The 19,777-nt window shown below is 38.0% G+C and overlaps 1 protein-coding gene across 1 annotated transcript in view; it reads left to right on the forward strand.

Moving 5' to 3' along the window:
- Window positions 1-243: 243 nt before the first annotated feature.
- The window catches only part of LOC145502363 (uncharacterized), a 65,053-nt gene continuing 45,519 nt past the window's right edge, over window positions 244-19,777 (forward strand). Inside the window, exons 1-3 of the mRNA XM_081481668.1 lie at window positions 244-854; window positions 6,091-6,291; window positions 14,592-14,792. Coding sequence (XP_081337794.1) covers window positions 6,204-6,291; window positions 14,592-14,792 — 289 coding nt within the window. The 5' untranslated portion in view covers window positions 244-854; window positions 6,091-6,203. The remainder of the gene's footprint in view (window positions 855-6,090; window positions 6,292-14,591; window positions 14,793-19,777) is intronic.

Raw genomic sequence — 19,777 nt, forward strand, 5'->3', positions numbered from 1 at the left:
TGCAGCTTTGAGACTCTTTTGTTTCTAGAACAAAAGTTTGAAAGAACCGACGCGTAGCAAATTTCCGAGCGCGAGATTCAAAATCTTCGTTGATGACCCGGCTTTTTTTAACAGCATTTAATAATACACCAGTAATTAGAAGTTCACCAATATGTTTCATCTCTAGATTAATTAATCCACGAGTTTGGCCATAGGTTTCCTTTGATTTATAGCTTCAGCGCAACCCTATCTTAAAAAAAAAAAAAAAAAAAGAAACATTAGATCAACCTCCGCTAAAGTTTTTCTTTAAAAATCCCGCCAAGAAAAATGGCATTCCTCCGCTACAAACCGAAGGTGCATGTCTCTGTCAACCTATTAGCTGGAGTATGGCCGCCATCTTACGCGACTCCGTCGTCGTCTTTGTCGCCGTCGTGCGTACGCACCAACGAGCAATACCGCTAGCCATGATAACCATGAGAAAATCAATTCATGGGTTTACTTTTCATTCCTATATGGGTAAGGGGCTCCGCTACTACTTGATGAGAAGTAACTGGAAATTTTTTTTTTAAAAAAATTGTTTAGAATTCTGCTAAAACAGTAAGCCGGTACCTATTTTATGATATCAATTACTAGCTCATAATCTAGTTTTTATTTATTTATTTTTTTTAATAAAGCTGTTACCTGTTCGGAATTGGAGACCCCGCGAGGAGCCAGTCTATTAAAACAGCCCTTTTGTAACAACGATTACAGATCGAAATGCATGTTTATCTGTAACCATGGATTTGTCATGAGCAGGAAAGAAGGGGAGGGCCGGAATGTGACTAGAACGTGCTTACAGTCTGGAAAATAGAGTGGAAAACCCATTGAATGTAAAGGTACTATTTATGAATAAGACATAGAGTCTGTTGTTGCAATTGCAAATATCTGTAATTAGAATGTTAAGGTAAATGCACGAAATCTACGAGATATTTGAGGTACAATAAGCTTACTTCTACGTTTTTCTTATTTTAATGACACGTTTCAATTTTTATGCCCAAGTGTACGTTTTTGTTCATTGGTTCTCTTCTTATTAGGGGCAGTTTTAGTAACTGTTTGACGTTATGAAAACGGCCAGAAAGTAAACTTTTACTCCCTCTTAGTTGGTTTATATGTTATATTGGGTTCCAGTAGTATCTGAGATCGCAGAAGACTAGAATCAGCTTTTTTAAGTTAGGTTAGCTTTGTGTTTGTTTTTGCTTGTTTAGTTTCTCTTTTCATCAGTGACACACATCAGTGACACACTCGGTTATCGCTTCGTGTGCCTTTTTTTTTGTTCTTACCACCTTTTGACGTCATATGTGATCCATTACTCAACAGACCCACGCCCACATGGAATCTAGTTGTTAAATAGTTGATTCGGCCTTAGGCCTCATAGAAATCTCCAGCTCATAATCTAATTATTAAAGAGCGCCTGTCTGTAAAAGTCAGAAAAATTCTTAACTTCGCGGCAAGCGTGGAAAATTAATTAAGTTTCGGTTCGTTGAATCGTGGAAGGATGGTCTTGAGATCCCTGTAAAAAAAAAAAATATATATATCTTCGGGCAAATGATTGTGCGCGACGCGAGAGCTTTTCAAAGTACGTTAAAAATGCAAACATTCGACCTTCCGTCGTCAAATTCCAATTAACGGTTAGACATCTATCTTAGCATGCGCCACATGTATTGTTTAATATTAAGTTGAAATAGACAAAGAGCTGATATTTTTGAAATCTTCTAACCTTTTTTGCTGTAAAAGGCAGGTCCAAAAGTCGATTTACCGTGTTTCTCTCACCATTCGTGCCAACACAAAGTAGTAAAGTTGTTTCTATTTACACTACGTTCGATGTACATCGCCAGCTGTCAACGTATTTAAGAGCCACTGCAGGTAAATATGGAGAACTTGACGACAGGAGCAAATATTCGAATTTTGTTTTATTGGGTCAAAAAGAACCTTTTGGTGAACCATTTACCCATTAAGACATGGTATGTCAATAGCATAGGTTTTTTTTTTTTCAGAACCTTTTATTTATCGACATATTCGTATACTAGAAGTGTTACGACCGTCTCAAATCAGTTGAAATTTGGGTTGTACGTCATATAGTTGTATTTTTCAAACAGCCAAAAAGTAGACAAAACGTAATTACTTCAAGATGATATTTAACTCAGAGAAATCATCAAAGCGTAAATTACAACCTGCCAGTACTGAGCTGTTGAAAATGCTCAATTTTGCATAAATTCCATGGGCCATCTTGGTTAATCAAGCGGCATTTCGGACTTTGCTAGATTTCACCAAGATGTGAACTTGGTGGAAACTTTAAAGTATCTTTCAGGATTTAATCGGTTTTTACGAAGAATAGATACAAGGGGGTAAGAGTTCTCGAATTCATCACTTTTTAGCAGAATGCATTGCATTGAATCAGAGTGCACTGCGCCAATTTTTACCAAAGTGCGTTGCGCCATGAACAACACGAGGATGTCACACTCGTCGAGCTGTTGTCCTTTTTCGCGTGGATTCCAGTGAGAAAGTTTGCTCTGGTTTACCTCTAAAGCGATGTGAAGGAGATGAATCGCGCTTGACTTTCACAACTCTTGCTTTTGTTTCCAATGCAGCATGTAAAAGTTTGTAAATCTGGACGATTAATTCTGACATCTTCATCTTAAACTTAGTATGTCATTTGTTAGCAGTCTTTCCTCCTTGGTCGAACTCTTAAATGAAGAGAAATCGTTGTTACTAAAGCCTGTAGAATGATTAAAATAAACAAAAACCTTAGAACATGCTAATTTAATATATGCCGCAATCTGTTTCTTTTCATCCAAACATGAATCTCAGCTGAAGCTTGAGCATTTTCACACATCTCGATGGACGCGTATTCGACACGGTATGTCAACATTCTAGAGATGTTTAATGCGAACCAGTACAAAATTTATAGGTTAGATTTCTGCTCCAACAATTTGGTCTCATTAACCTCCTCTGGTAAAGAGGAGGTTAATGTGTATTGTTTTATGTCCAAAAATAACTCATATCATTCATTAAACCCTTTCGCTCCCAGTGGAGCATAGGTCCACGGAAACCATTGCTCGCCATCTTGGTCTGTTTTGGGCTATCCTTTCAAGCTGCCACCAGGTGTAGCCTGCTTTGCTCGCCTCGTCATCTACCGACCTCCTCCAGCTGTTTCTGGGACGGCCTCGGCTCCTCTTTTCCTCTGGGTTTCATCTCAGTGCCTGCTTGGTGACATTGCAGTTAGTTTTCCTGTGGGTGTGCCCAATCCAACCCCACTTTCGCCTTCTTATCTGGATGTTGATCCTTTCCTGCTCAGTTGTTGTCCATAGTTTTACATTCTCATATCAGTAGCTCATATCAGTATGTACTTTTTTGCCTCGACCCCTTGTCACACCTCGCCGTCGATGCGTCATCATGCTGAAAGTTGATGCATTCAAAGACAGATTTTAAGTTTCACACCACGATTTGACAGGTTTTTTTAAGAAATAAAGGCTAATTTAAGTCTTAGAACGCGGAGAGGGATGATAACTACGTTAAATATGTCAGAATATGCTACAGCATTACCAGGGTTTATTTAATGTGCAGAGGATAGAAGTTGTCTTCAAAACGGCGACATTTTCTTGCACGTATTATGTACGTCAAGAAGGAAAATTGCGAAGTATTGTTGGTTATCACGTAAGGGCCAAACCAGCCGCCAAAATTTCACATTATTTCGCATTACTTAAAAAGTATTGAATCTTTCTACACCAAACTTGGCAGATGAGCAGGAGAGCTATGGCCAATTATATTTACGTGAAAGATGTCAGTAAATGTTAAAGTTTTGACGTCGCAGTGATGACGTCAAGTTTTTTTGCACTTTTGAAGTTTTTAATATGCATATTTTTTACCATGTGTTCGAAAAAGCACATCAAGGGAGTTGAAACCTAAAAAAATTTTGTCCATATCACAAAAATTAAGTGAAATATGGTATTTTTAATCATGAAAAATTGAGAAAAATCCCTAAATTTGAGCCGTAATTTTGTTCCAGCAAATGCAGCTATGTTGTGTATGTGATTTGCCGGATGACTTAAGCAAAAATAAAGTATAAAATCGGAATAAAGAATTATCCCTGTAGTGTTATTGCGTTAAAATTAGTTTTGTTACGTCATAACCTGTGACCTCACCCGTTTTTTAACTGTTAATACCATCTTAACAAAGACGAAAATCAAATTTCTAAAGGCATACGATTTTTGACAACATTAGACTTTCTATTTTTCTTAATTATTAGCCTTCCTAGAAAAAAGAAAAAAAAAAAAAAACTGAAAAAATAAACCAGAGAGACTGACTTAAGAAAGATAGTATGGTTAAGCAAATTGCGGGGGGGGGGGGGGGGGCAGCAAAAAGATATTAACTTTACCATATCTCGAAAAATAATCATCATAACAAAAAACGGTTTCCGGCATTTTACTCCTCAAGTCAAGGCCTTTCCAATGACATAATCTTTACATCACATTTTACACAAAAATTGTAGCCACGTTTTGGTGACGTCATCAATTATGACGTCATAATCTGACATTTTGTCACAACTTCCAAGTTAGAATAAACTGGAGAAGAAAGAAAGCTCATCTGCCAAACTTGGTTCAGGAATATACAAACCAAGCAAATATAGCCTTCATGAACCATTAGGGGGGGGGGGGGGTGGTTTGATCCACTCCCAAGGAGACTAAAGAAAGAATACTTAGCTCTTATTAACCGAGCTGGAGGTCTGTATGGGAGAATTTTGACAGAGGCTGTAAGTACAGACCGAACACAGTGAGGTCTGTACACACGACTGAGGTCAAGATTCTCCCATACAGACCGACTTAGCTCGCTTAATAAGATGTTTATTATATGGCAAAGAAGAAAACTTTAATTAGTGTAATGTAACTGGTTTGCTGACATCTTGCTCGCGAACGGCGATGAGCTTAACTTAAATCTGCCGAAATTTGCTCGTCCTCTTTACTTTTTTTCTTTCTTTTCTTTTTTTTTTTTTTTTTTTGTCATCAGGCTTTTTGGCACTTCCATAAATGATTGAGAAGAAAATAAAAACACGAGATTATGGACACCGCCATAATGTCATTTATGTAGAGGCCGACATTAGTTTAGTAAACATTTTAGTATTATCTTATCGTAATTTCTATGTGGCTGTTCTGAAGGCTGGAATTCGGCATATTTCCGTTCGTCTATAACCAAATTGAATATCTTGAATTCCGCGGTTTATTCCCATCATACAAGGAGAGTGTAAGACATCTGCTCGCCCTCATTCTTCGTAACCTTCGAGGAGACACATCAGATAATTTTCCCACCTCCATCCCCAGTCATTCCGCCTTCACCAGTCACTGGCCTTCACTCTTGCTTGCGGCTGGGCCTGTTTTCACGCCCACCTGCGCTAACGATCCGTCGAGTTTTTGGTAATTAAGCTGTCACTAAAGTTATTTTAGTCAATAAATCGCCACTCTCGTGGTCAAATTATTCCAGCTTGGTTATCTCACTTTTATTCTAGGCTGCCTTCCGGTAAACGACTGGCGGCTAACAATTAATGGTTTTCGTAGGCATCTACATGAAAGAAAATGGTGAACATTTTTGTATTTAAGTTTGCTACTTTTTCAAGGCGAAATGAAACTGGTCTAGATGCCGCTCTAGATGGGAAAACCTAGACCGCGGTCAATATCGATTTCCGCCAATCAAATTCGTGAATTCGGTAGTTCCCAGTCCTTCTGAGACACAGCCATATAATAGAGACTGCTATTACACTTTAAAACTTCAAAATTGTCCAATGACCTCATCAGCTCTCGCAAACTAAAGAAAGGAAACAGACCATTATTAGACTTTTAAATTTTGAAATTGACCTCATCAGCTCTCGAAAACAGCTGTAAGTGTTAGTACAGATCAATCCACACGCGACATATTAATATTTTGCTAAAGCGTGAGATTGAATACTACTTGATTAGGAGTAACTGGGAAATGTTATTTAAAAGAATTTTTTTTAGAATTCTGCTAAAACAGTATACCTGTAATTACTCTACGATATAAATTACTAGCTCATAATCTAGTTGCTAATATTTCTTATTAAAGCTGTTACCTGTCGGCGTTTGGATCCCCCGCATGGAGCCAATCTAATAAATCAGCCTTCGTGTAACACCACTCACGGATCGAAATGCGTGTTTACCTGTAAAGATGGATTTGTCATGAACAGGACAGAAGGGGAGGCCCGGAATGTGACTAGAACGTGCTTACAATCTGGACAATGGAGTGGAAACTCAATTAACTGTACAGGTACTATTTTTAAATGGGACATAGCATCTTTTGTTGCAATTGCAATTATCTGTAATGAGACTGTTAAGGTAAATGTAAGAAATCTACGACATATTTGAGGTACAATAAGCTTACTTCTACGTTTTCCTTATTTTAATGACAAGTTTTAATTGTAAGCGCTGGTTTACGTTTTCGTTAATTGGTTCTCGTCTTATTTGGGGCAATTTTAGTAACTGTTTGACGTTATGGAAACGGCCACAAAGTAGGACATGTACTCTCTCGTAGTTGGTTTATAAGTTATATCGGGATCCACTAGTATCTGAGATCACAGAAGACTAGAATCAGCCTTTTTTAGTTAAGTTAGCTATGTGTCTGCTTTTGCTTGTTCGTTTTCTCCATAATTTAAACTCTACTCTGGATTTCTCAGTCTTATCATGTTAAGGACGACAAGATGTCAATATCTTTTTTTAAAAATACCTTTTAAGTCCCTGTGTTAATTGTAGTGTCTGACTTAGTGGTCAGCACTTTTCGTCATATTTATAATAAGTACACACGCCATCAGCAATGCCACTCCGCCAATTTGATTACTATTGTCAAAGAAGGGAGTTCTGGGTGAACTTGAGTCGCTGTTAGGTGAAACATGACATTCTAAAGGTAGTAAGTCATTTGTCTTTGAGGCATACTTTTTCTTATATTGGTTGACCATCAAGAAACGAAATAGTTGTTGCATATATAGTTATATACAGAATACTATATAATTCATTACGCTAATACTTTTAGGTGTTTTCTTAGCGTCTTAATGAAGCTAAATGACCAAATACTGCGAAAATAAGAACGACTCTTTTTTCTTGTACTTGAAACTAAAGGCGAAATGAAACACACATCATAGCTTTGTTTCATTAAATTCTTCCCCGCAATCTCTTACCATGGCAACGATCTGACGCAATCAATTGTTCACTCAAAATTGGAATCTATTGTCTTATTTAGAAAACGGGTCGGTGAAATCTTCTAAAACTGCTATATTAGATGTTATCAGGAATGATCTTCAATTTTGTCTCGCAGATGAAAGAAAAAGCTTATTTTCGACTATTAGTTTATTATTATTATTATTTATTTTTTTTTTTATCTTACAATTTTTTTTTAAAAATCGGCTCATATACGTAGCCAATTATTTTTATTCATCACCGAAAATTTAAAAAAAAAAAAGTTACCCACCAGAAGCGGAGATATAGACACGCGTATTTGAAAATAAAGAAAGCATTTCAAGTTGGCAAGATCCGTGTTTGTGCATGCGCGGAGTTTTTTCTTACGTGGTCAATTGAGTCCACGCGCGCGGAACAATCGGCAAAGTAAGGGAACACATGATGTCAACTTCAAGCTGTTCGTGCCAACTATTTGTTTGTTTGTTTGTTTGTTTGTTTTTTTATGAATGGGAGATATTTTTTCAATCGATCTTTTTCATGGATTAGAAGAAAAGTGACCAAATCAGGAGAGTAAAGTGTGCATAAGCGTCCTTCAATATCTATTTAATGCAGGAAATGTTCTTTTGTCTAATGTTGTTTTTTATTCTTGGACATGAATACATGCAAATTTTCCAGCAGGCAGATCAACATCAAGATCTGGGTGTGAGGGAAAGGGAGGGGGGAGAGTACTCTATGATTTGTTGGGCAGGAGTGTCCTCTGTGACCCAAGAACTCTTAGCCTTTACCACTCCATGTTCTGCTGCAGTGTTGCGACCCTAGCTATTCTGGACGTATTTCTTTGTAATTTGTGTGCAAAAAAAGCCAACGAAAAAAACCTACGCTTTGTGAGTTAAGTGCGACCTTGCATAGTACAAACCCGCCTTTTTTTAACAGCATTTAATAATACACCAGTAATTAGAAGTTCACCAATATGTTTCATCTCTAGATTACTAAATCCACGAGTTTGGCCATAGGTCTCCTTTGATTTATAGCTTCAGTGCAACCCTATCTTAAAAAAACATTAGATCAACCTCCACTAAAGTTTTTCTTTAAAAATCCCGCCAAGAAAAATGGCATTCCTCCGCTACAAACCGAAGGTGCATGTCTCTGTCAACCTATTAGCTGGAGTATGGCCGCCATCTTACGCGACTACGTCGTCGTCTTTCTCGCCGTCGTGCGAACGCGGCCACGAGCAATACCGTTTTTCTTATTTTAATGACAAGTTTTAATTTTTATGCGCTGGTTTACGTTTTTGTTAATTGGTTTTCTTCTTATTAGGTGCAGTTTTAGTAACTGTTTGACGTTATGAAAACGGTCACAAAGTAAACTTTTACTCCCTCTTAGTTGGTTTATATGTTATATTGGGTTCCAGTAGTATCTGAGATCGCAGAAGACTAGAATCAGCTTTTTTAAGTTAGGTTAGCTGCGTGTCTGTTTTTGCTTGTTCAGTTTCTCTTTTCATCAGTGACGTCATATGTGATCCATTACTCAACAGACGCACGCCAACATGGAATCTATTTGTTAAATAGTTGATTCGGCCTTGGGCCTCATAATCTAATTGTTAAAGAGCACCTGTCTGTAAAAGTCAGACAAATTCTTAACTTCGCGGCAAGGGTCGAAAATTAATTAAGCTTCGGTTGGTTGAATCGTGGAAGGATCGCCTTGAGATTCCTGAAAAAAAAATCCTCGGGCAAATGGTTGTGCGCGACGCGAGAGCTTTTCAAAGTTCGTTAAAAATGCAAACATTCGACCTTCCCCCGTCAAATTTCAATTAACGGGTTAGACATGTATCTTAGCATGCGCCACATGTATTGTTTAATATTAAGTTGAAATAGACAAAGAGCTGATATTTTTGAAATCTTCTAACCTTTTTTGCTGTAAAAGGCAGGTCCAAAAGCCGATTTACCGTGTTTCTCTCACCATTCGTGCCAACACAAAGTAGTAAAGTTGTTTCTATTTACACTACGTTCGATGTACATCGCCAGCTGTCAACGTACTTAAGAGCCATTGCCAGTAAATATGGAGAACTTGACGACAGGAGCAAAAATTCGAAATTTGTTTTATTGAGTCAAAAAAAACCTTTTGGTGAACCATTTAGCCATTAAGACATGGTATATCCATAGCATACATTTGTTTGTTTGTTTTTTTTTTTCAGGACCTTTTATTTATCGACATATTCGTATACTAGAAGTGTTACGACCGTCTCAAATCAGTTGAAATTTGGGTTGTACATCAGAAAGTTGTATTTTTCAAACAGCCAAAAAGTAGACAAAACGTAATTACTTCAAGATGATATTTAACTCAGAGAAATCATCAAAGCGTAAATTACAACCTGCCAGTACTGAGCTGTTGAAAATGCTCAATTTTGCATAAATTCCATGGGCCATCTTGGTTAATCAAGCGGCATTTCGGACTTTGCTAGATTTCACCAAAATGTGAACTTGGTGGAAACTTTAAAGTATCTTTCAGGATTTAATCGGTTTTTACGAAGAATAGATACAAGGGGGTAAGAGTTCTCGAATTCATCACTTTTTAGCAGAATGCATTGCATTGAATCAGAGTGCACTGCGCCAATTTTTACCAAAGTGCGTTGCGCCATGAACAACACGAGGATGTCACACTCGTCGAGCTGTTGTCCTTTTTCGCGTGGATTCCAGTGAGAAAGTTTGCTCTGGTTTACCTCTAAAGCGATGTGAAGGAGATAACCGCCTGTGGGTCTCATTTTGTATGCAAAACGATGTCATATGACGAAAACTCATCCGAGCATGACAAAGAAACAAGCGGTTTTGAAGTCAGAACGGAAATAGTCTGCTTCAGGTATAAAAGTCCAATTCTCGTCTGAATCAATGATGGAAGGTCTTTCTTTCTTCTGTGGTTGAGGCTGAGACTTTTCATTGTCTTTGGAGAAGGAATTTGAAGGTGCATCCTACGTAATTCTTCGATGGATTTCTTTTGAGTTGTGAAACTCCCTCGAGTGCACGATGCCCAGTGGATGTTACGTTATTTTTCTTTCCTATCGTTTAATGGCACGATTTTAAGGGAGTCCAGCTCGTTATCATATCCGTTTCTTTTTGTGACCTCGGCGAAGGACTTAATACTGAGAACCCTGTCAAGTTCTTGCGGCGCCATTTGTTTCAAGATATTTCCAAGATGGCGGAACTAACACCAGCTTCGTAAGACGTTCATTCATTTACTGTTTTGTGGAGCGGGGCGTATTTTGACTATGTTTATTCATAGCGACAGAGTTGAGCTCTTTTGTTGCTTCGCTTGAAACTAACAGAAACCTGGAAACATCTACCTTCTTGAGATGGCCCTGAATTTGTTGTTGTGTGGTTTTCGTTTGTTTATGTTTTACTGGACTCGGTATCATACGGATTTTGAGCAGATGTTGAAGAAAATGGCCAAAATATTCGTCAAAATGGACACTGAAAGTTGGAAACTTCCATTAAAGTAGGTTTTCAGCCTGAAGGAGCTGATAATCGTCATTTAGAAACTGTAATTAATTACATTCGTCAAGTTTTTTGGAAAAAAAAAGACAATAATAACAAAGTTTTGGCAATACTAGTTGGTAAGTTCTCCACAAAATGGCTTTTTGCCTTTCATTTTCCTGAAATTTTATTGTTTACTTTAAACTAATACTGAAATCTGATTTGTTGTTTTGTTTTACTGTCCCATTCTCAATGCCTGAGAAAAAGATGCGATTTGGAGCAAAAAATAGTGCGACTCGTGAATAAATCGCACCATTGAGAGCCAATCAGATTGCAAGGATAACCAGTGATTTCAAAATGGATTTAATAAAACTCTAAAGCGATGTGAAGGAGATAGATCGTGCTTGACTTTCACAACTCTTGCTTTTGTTCCCAATGCAGTATGTAAAAGTTTGTGAATCTGGACGATTAATTGTGACATCTTAATCTTAAACTTAGTATGTCATTTCTTAGCAGTCTTTCCTCCTTAGTCGAACTCTTAATGGAAGAGAAATCGTTGTTACTAAAGCCTGTAGAATGATTAAAATAAACAAAAACATTAGAACATGCAAAATTTAATATATGCCGCAATCTGCTCCTTTTCATGCAAAACATGAATCCCAGCTGAAGTTTGAGCATTTTCACACATCTCGATGGACGCGTATTCGACACAGTACGTCAACATTCTAGAGATGTTTAATGCGAACCAGTACAAAATTTATAGGTTAGATTTCTGCTCCAACAATTTGGTCTCATTAACCTCCTCTGGTAAAGAGGAGGTTAATGTGTATAGTTTTATGTCCAGACATAGCTCATATCATTCATTAAACCCTTTCGCTCCCAGTGGAGCATAGGTCCACGGAAACCATTGCTCGCCATCTCGGTCTGTTTTGGGCTATCCTTTCAAGCTGCCACCAGGTGTAGCCTGCTTTGTTCGCCTCGTCATCTACCGACCTCCTCCAGCTGTTTCTGGGACGACCTCGGCTCCTCTTTTCCTGTGGGTTCCATCTCAGTGCCTGCTTGGTGACATTGCAGTTAGTTTTCCTGGAGCTGTGCCCAATCTAACCCCACTTTCGCCTTCTTATCTGGATGTTGATCCTTTCCTGCTCAGTTGTTGTCCATAGTTCTACATTCTCATATCAGTAGCTCATATCAGTATGTACTTTTTTGCCTCGATCCCTTGTCACACCTCGCCGTCGATGCGTCATCATGCTGAAAGTTGATGCATTCAAAGACAGATTTTAAGTTTCACACCACGATTTGACAGGTTTTTTTTAAGAAATAAAGGCTAATTTAAGTCTTGGAACGCGCAGATGGATGATAACTACGTTAAATATGTCAGAATATACTACAGTATTACCAGGGTTTATTTAATGTGCAGAGGATAGAAGTTGTCTTCAAAACGGCGACATTTTCTTGCACGTATTATGTACGTCAAGAAGGAAAATTGCGAAGTATTGTTGGTTATCACGTAGGGGCCAAACCAGCCGCCAAAATTTCACATTATTTCGCATTACTTAAAAAGTATTGACTCTTTCTACACCAAACTTGGCAGATGAGCAGGAGAGCTATGGCCAATTATATTTACGTGAAAAATGTCAGTAAATGTCAAAGTTGTGACGTCGCAGTGATGACGTCATGTTTTTTGCACTTTTGAAGTTTTTAATATGCATATTTTTTACCATGTGTTCGAAAAAGCACATCAAGGGAGTTAAAACCTGAAAAAATTTTGTCCATATCACAAAAATTAAGTGAAATATGGTATTTTTAATCGTGAAAAATTGAGAAAAATCCCTAAATTTGAGCCGTAATTTTGTTTCAGCAAATGTAGCTATGTTGCGTATGTGATGTGCCAGATGACTTAAGCAAAAATAAAGTATAAAATCGGAATAAAGAATTCTCCCTCTAGCGTTATTGCGTTAAAATTAGTTTTGTTACGTCATAACCTGTGACGTCACCCGTTTTTTACTGTTAATACCATCTTAAAAAGACGAAAATCAAATTTCTAAAAGCATACGATTTTTGACAACATTATACTTTCTATTTTGCTAGATTATTAGCTTTCCTAGAAAAAAAAAGAAAAAAAAAAAAGGAACTGAAAAAATAAACCAGAGAGACTGATTTAAGAAAGATAGTATGGTTAAGGAAATTGCGGGGGGGGGGGGGGAGCGGGGGTAGCAAAAAGATATTAATTTACCATATCTTGAAAAATAATCATGATAGCAGAAACGGTTTCCGGCATTTTACTCCTCAAGTCAAAGCCTTTCCCATGACATAATCTTTACATCACATTTTACACAAAAATTACAGGACGTTTTGGTGACGTCATCAATTATGGCGTCATAATCTGACATTTTGTCACAACTTCCAAATTAGAATAAACTGGAGAAGAAAGAAAGCTCATCTGCCAAACTTGGTTCAGGAATATACAAACCAAGCAAATATAGCCTTCATGAAACATTAAGGGGGTGGTTTGATCCATTCCCAAGAAGACTAGGGAAAGAATACTTAGCTCTTATTAACCGAGCTGGAGATCTGTATGGGAGAATCTTGACCGACGTCGCAAGTACAGACCGAACGCAGTGAGGTCTGTACACACGACTGAGGTCAAGATTCTCCCATACAGACCGACTTAGCTCGCTTAATAAGATGTTTATTATATGGCAAAGAAGAAAACTTTAATCAGTTTAATGTAACTGGTTTGCTGACATCTTGCTTGCGAACGGCGATGAGCTTAACTTAAATCTGCCGAAATTTGCTCGTCCTCTTTACTTTTTTTTTTTTTTTTTTTTTTTTTTTTTGTCATCAGGCTTTTTCGCACTTCCATAAATGATTGAGAAGAAAATAAAAACACGAGATTATGGACATCGCCATAATGTCATTTATGTAGAGGCCGACATTAGTTTAGTAAACATTTTAGTATAGTAAACATTTTTGTATTATCTTATCGTAATTGCTATGTGGCTGTTCTGAAGGCTGGAATTCGGGATATTTCCGTTCATCTATAATCAAATTGAATATCTTGAATTCCGTGGTTTATTCCCATCGTACAAGGAGGGTGTAAGACATGCGTTCGCCCTCATTCTTCGTAACCTTCGAGGAGTGGACATCAGAGAATTTTTCCACCGTCATCCCCAGTCATTCCGCCCTCACCAGTCAATGGCCTTTACACTTGCTTACACTTGGGCCTGTTTTCCGCCCACCTGCGCTAACGATCCGTCGAGTTCTTGGTAATTAAGCTGTCACTAAAGTTATTTTAGTCAATAAATCGCCACTCTCGTGGTCAAATCATTCCAGCTTGGTTATCTCACTTTTATTCTAGGTTGTCTTCCGGTAAACGACTGGCGGCTAACAATTAATGGTTTTCGTAGGCATCTACATGAAAAAAAATGGTGAACATTTTTGTATTTTAGTTTGCTACTTTTTCAAGGCGAAATGAAACTGGTCTAGATGCCGCTCTAGATGGGAAAACCTAGACCGCGGTCAATCAATCAAAATCGATTTCAGCCAATCAAATTCGTGAATTCGGTAGTTCCCAGTCCTTGTAAGACACAGTCATATAATAAAGACCGTTATTAGACTTCAAAAACCTTCAAAATTGTCCAATGACCTCATCAGCTCTCGCAAACTAAAGAAAGAAAACAAACCGTTATTAGACTTTTAAATTTTAAAATTGACCTCATCAGCTCTCGCAGACAGCTGTAAGTGTTAGTACAGATGAATCCACACTCGACATATTAATATTTTGCTAAAGCGTGAGATTGAATACTACTTGATTAGGATTAACTGGCAATTGTTATTTAAAAGAATTCTGCTAAAACAGTATACCTGTAATTATTTGACGATATAAATTACTAGCTCATAATCTAGTTGCTAATATTTCTTATTAAAGCTGTTACCTGTCGGCGTTTGGATCCCCCGCATGGAGCCAATCTAATAAATCAGCCCTCGTGTAACACCACGTACGGATCGAAATGCGTGTTTACCTGTAAAGATGGATTTGTCATGAACAGGACAGAAGGGGAGGCCCGGAATGTGACTAGAACGTGCTTACAATCTGGACAATGGAGTGGAAACTCAATTAACTGTACAGGTACTATTTTTAAATGGGACATAGCATCTTTTGTTGCAATTGCAATTATCTGTAATTAGAATGTTAAGGTAAATGTACGAAATCTACGAGATATTTGAGGTACAATAAGCTTACTTCTACGTTTTTCTTATTTTAATGACAAGTTTTAATTGTATGCGCTGGTTTACGTTTTCGTTAATTGGTTCTCGTCTTATTTGGGGCAATTTTAGTAACTGTTTGACGTTATGGAAACGGCCACAAAGTAGACATGTTCTCTCTCGCAGTTGGTTTATATGTTATATCGGGATCCACTAGTATCTGAGATCACAGAAGACTAGAATCAGCCTATTTTAGTTAGGTTAGCTATGTGTCTGCTTTTGCTTGTTCGTTTTCTCCATAATTGAAACTCTACTCTAGATTTCTCAGCCTTATCATGTTAAAGACGACAAGATGTCAATATCTTTTTTTTCTTAAATACCTTTTAAGTCCCTGTGTTGATTGTAGTGTCTGACTTAGTGGTCAGCACTTTTCGTCATATTTATAATAAGTGCACACTTCATCAGCAATGCCACTCCGCCATTTTGATTACTATTGTCAAAGAAGGGAGTTCTGGGTGAACTTGAGTGGCTGTTAGGTGAAACATGACATTCTAAAGGTAGTAAGTCATTTGTCTTTGAGGCATACTTTTTCTTATATTGGTTGACCATGAAGAAACGAAATAGCTGTTGCATATATAGCTATATACAGGATACTGAATAATTCATTACGCTAATACCTTAAGGTGTTTTCTTAGCGTCTTCATGAAGCTAAATGACGAAATAGTGCGAAAATAAGAACGACTCTTTTTTCTTGTACTTGAAAATAAAGGCGAAATGAAACACACATCATAGATTTGTTTCATTAAATTCTTCCCCGCAATCTCTAACCATGGCAACGATCTGACGCAATCAATTGTTCACTCAAAATTGGAATCTATTGTCTTATTTAGAAAACGGGTCGGTGAAATCTTCTAAAACTGCTATATTAGATGTTATCAGGAATGATCTTCAATTTTGTCTCGCAGATGAAAGAAAAAGCTTATTTTCGACTATTAGTTTATTATTATTATTATTATTTATTTATTTATTTATTTTTATGTTGCAATTTTTTTTAAAAAATCGGTGCATGTACGTAACCAATTATTTTTAGTCATCACCGAAAATTAAAAAAAAAAAAAGTTACCCACCAGAAGCGGAGATATAGACACGCGTATTTGAAAATAAAGAAAGCATTCCGAGTTGGCAAGATCCGTGTTTACGCATGCGCGGAGTTTTTTCTTACGTGGTCAAATGAGTCCACGCACGCGGAACAATCGGCAAAGTAAGGGAACACATGATGTCAACTTCAAGCTGTTCGTGCCAACTATTTGTTTGTTTGTTTTTTTATGAATGGGAGATATTTTTTCAATCGATCTTTTTCATGGCTTAGAAGAAAAGTGACCAAATAAGGAGGGTAAAGTGTGCATAAGCGTCCTTCAATATCTATTTAATGCAAGAAATGTTCTTTTGTCTAATGTTGTTTTTTATTCGTGGACATTCAAGTCCAGAAACAATTTTTTCTCGCCTAATCTGCAGTTGCTAAAATCATCATTACAACTGAATGGTTCACATCTTCAATTTCTTTGTATCAACGATCGCTTGTAATGGTTTCATTCAATTTCAAACCTGGCCTTCCCGATTTTACCGGTGCCTTGAAAATTTAAAAGCAAACAAAACAATTCAAATAAGTCTTAAGCTTATCTAACCAAGACACTTCGTGTTCTTCGCTAGTGCTGTACCCACCTTTCCTCGTCCCAATCAAACGATATTTTTTTAGCCATATCGCCTTTCAGTAAAGTAAGTACTCGAGCATTTTGTTTCGTTTCGTTTTTTGTTTTAGCTTTTGAATTTTGGTAAACGACGAAACGCGACCAAACGTGTCACGAAATTCAACTATCGAACTTCATGGCCTGTGTTTTAGGTGTTTTTCCTTCTGCCTCTTTCTTACTTTCACTGGACGGATCTCCCCAGCATATTCTTAACTAAAGCGACGAAGCCGCGATAACGAGTGCCAAAACCGCGTTAACGAGCGGCGAAGCCGCGAAGAACCTGGGGGAGACACAACTGAGAAACCGCCGGCACGGATGACCGGCAGTTTTTGTTAGTCTAGTACGCTGGCGTCCGGGCCATTGCCAGTGGATCAGAAGGCTAATTCATCGGTCATATTTTCGCTAATCTCCTAAAGGACAGCCCTGAGGAAGAACATTGATTACAACGCAGATCTTTGGCGTGTAAACAGAAAATAATTGAGAAAGCGTTGTCGAAAGCGTTATCGAGCCTCGATATCCTTCGCGACTATCGCGAAATTGTTAAATGCCAAACACGAGCAAGAAACAGCTGTAAACAACCTGCCTTATGGGGGAGATGTGATGGCCGTTTTCCCAACAGGCTCTGGCAAAAGTAATATTTTTACCGTGTTCCACTGTTTGCGCTCACCAGACAAGAATTGTCATCTACGAGAACCAGTATCATTGTTATTTTGCTACTAAAGATCACCAAATGTCAGAAATATTATCGCTGAACTTCACAGCAATGAAATTGTCGCCTTATGTTTTATGTCCTTTCCTTTTTTGAGGACTTCGATCGGGGCTTGCTTTTCTTTCTGCAGGTACGAGTAGATGAAATTATGAAGTTCAAAAGCGTTTCTTAGACTAAGGTTTACACCAAAGGAAATTGTTCCGGATTCGTGATGAATCCGGAACGTTTTAATACCGGATTAGTTTTGCACGGTTTACACAAAAGTGGACGAATCCGAAATAAAAGCTTCCCGGTTTTGTCGTGTCCCCGGAGATTTTGAATCCGGAATCTAAAGTGGTAACTTTGAATCCAAAAACTTTTGAATACGGAGAGTTTTGTCGTGTAAACGATTTTTTCTCTAATACGGCTATTTTTTCGCCTGCGATACTTTGGGTTTGCGGTAGAACGAAAATGGCGAATTACATGTAGTCGAGTCGTAGGCACATTGATGGCCATTTGATGGCGGTTGCTAGCTTATTACCTCGTTCTGTTACAGGTGAAGGCAGTCACTTTTATTACGGGTAATGCCATATTCCTCAGAAACCCAATTCATCGACGCAAACAATATTGACGTCCTCTGTAGTTTATCCGAGATGACGACGATGGCACGATCGAAAGCCTGGATGTTTCTAGATATTAAATACAGAACAGAATAAATACCTGGAGGGACATGACACGATGGACAACAGTACCGTGGTCAGCCAGTGGAAAGAAAACTTCAGACTGTCTCAACCGGCTACCCCTAGGCTTTTTTTTTTTTTGGAGGCATTTTGTTTCTCGTTGTCGACTTTTTAACCATTCCATCGTGAATGTTCCCGGAGTAATCGTCGTGTGTAAACGGTTAGGAATCCGAATATCCTTTCAGTGTAAACCCCTACTAATCCGAACAGTCTAAAACTGATGAATCCGGAAACTTTTACGAAACCGGAAAAATTTCTTCTAGTGTGAACCTAGTCTTTTTTTACGTGCACAGGCATGGCAAACTCGATCAGATGATGTGTCTAATCTTTCCATTTCTTGACCAATGTCAGATTTCTGACAAAGTGCCATTTTGAAATCCTTTACGCTAAGAGAGACCTTGAAAAGATTTTGCAAGAAAATGTTTAAATTCTCTGAATTTGATCTTGGGCGGACAACAACAAAGTCTACAATTATTGTTTACACTTCTCTCGATTCCTCTCTTAATCATGGCAGGCTTTGCCCTGCGCCGCCATCGAGCAAAGACCGCTTCGGATAGTTTTGTTTGATAGACTCTACAGTATCACAGTGACTTTTCCTTACCAAGTTTCTTATTACAATCTATGCTCTGATTAGCTGTGTTAATACAATCCAAAACACCTGTCAAAATGTGAAATAGGGGACGGCAATAAAAAATGCGGGTAATACGGGCAGTCGGTTCCTCGCAGCTTCGCCGCTTTGTGCGCTCGCACTTAAATTTCTTTAAAAAATCCTTAAACCTCCAAGCCACGCAGGCTAACACATTCTGTATGTAAGTTGCCCAGAGCAAATGAAAAAACAACTCTTGCTAGGCGCATAAATTCGTGTGGAATTTTGCGAGGGAAGCCACGATCGTTTTTATGAGATTTTTTCTCGGTCGCTGCAAGTGAAAGTGACGCAAATATAACGCTAAAGTAAGGAAGTAACCAAGGAAGAGACATTCCTGATAGATTGAAGCAAATTATTAACACCCAAAAAGCTTTCGCCCACGATCCCTTAAGAGGCACTCAAAAAGGAAGGAAAAATACACCACAGACGCGCCATATTGTTTACATTGCTTCGTGGTTTTCCTAGGTTTTTACAACTCGCGCTCGCAATATTAGAATCCAATTTACGCATGCGTCATAAAAGTATTTTGAGCCGCCTTAAAGTGCAGGGGATAGTTGTTGTCTTCAAAATGGCGAAATGTTCTTGCGTGTACTTCGTACGTACAGGAGGAAGATTTAGAAAAATTGTTGGCTATTGATCAATTCCCAAGAAGACTAAAGAAAGGCAACAGACCGTTACTAGACTTTAAAACTTAAAAATTGTCGAATGACCTCATCAGCTTGCGCAAACGGCTTTAAGTTTCAAACACACAGATCAATTTACGCGTGATATATTTGCTAAAGCGTGAAATTTAATACTACTTGATGAGGAGTAACTGGAAATTAATATTTAAAAGAAATTTGTTTAAAGTTCTGCTAGAACAATATACTTACTTCATGATATAAATTACTAGCTCATAATCTAGTTGCTAATATTTCTTATTAAAGCTGTTACCTGTCGGCGTTTGGATACCCAGCATGGAGCCAATCTAATAAATCAGCCCTCGTGTAACAACACGTACGGATCGAAATGCGTGTTTACCTGTAGAGATGGATTTGTCATGAAGAGGAAAGAAGGGGAGGCCCGGAATGTGACTAGAACGTGCTT

Source organism: Orbicella franksi, chromosome 11 (assembly GCF_964199315.1).
Source record: "Orbicella franksi chromosome 11, jaOrbFran1.1, whole genome shotgun sequence".
In the NCBI taxonomy this organism is placed as follows: Eukaryota; Metazoa; Cnidaria; class Anthozoa; order Scleractinia; family Merulinidae; genus Orbicella; species Orbicella franksi.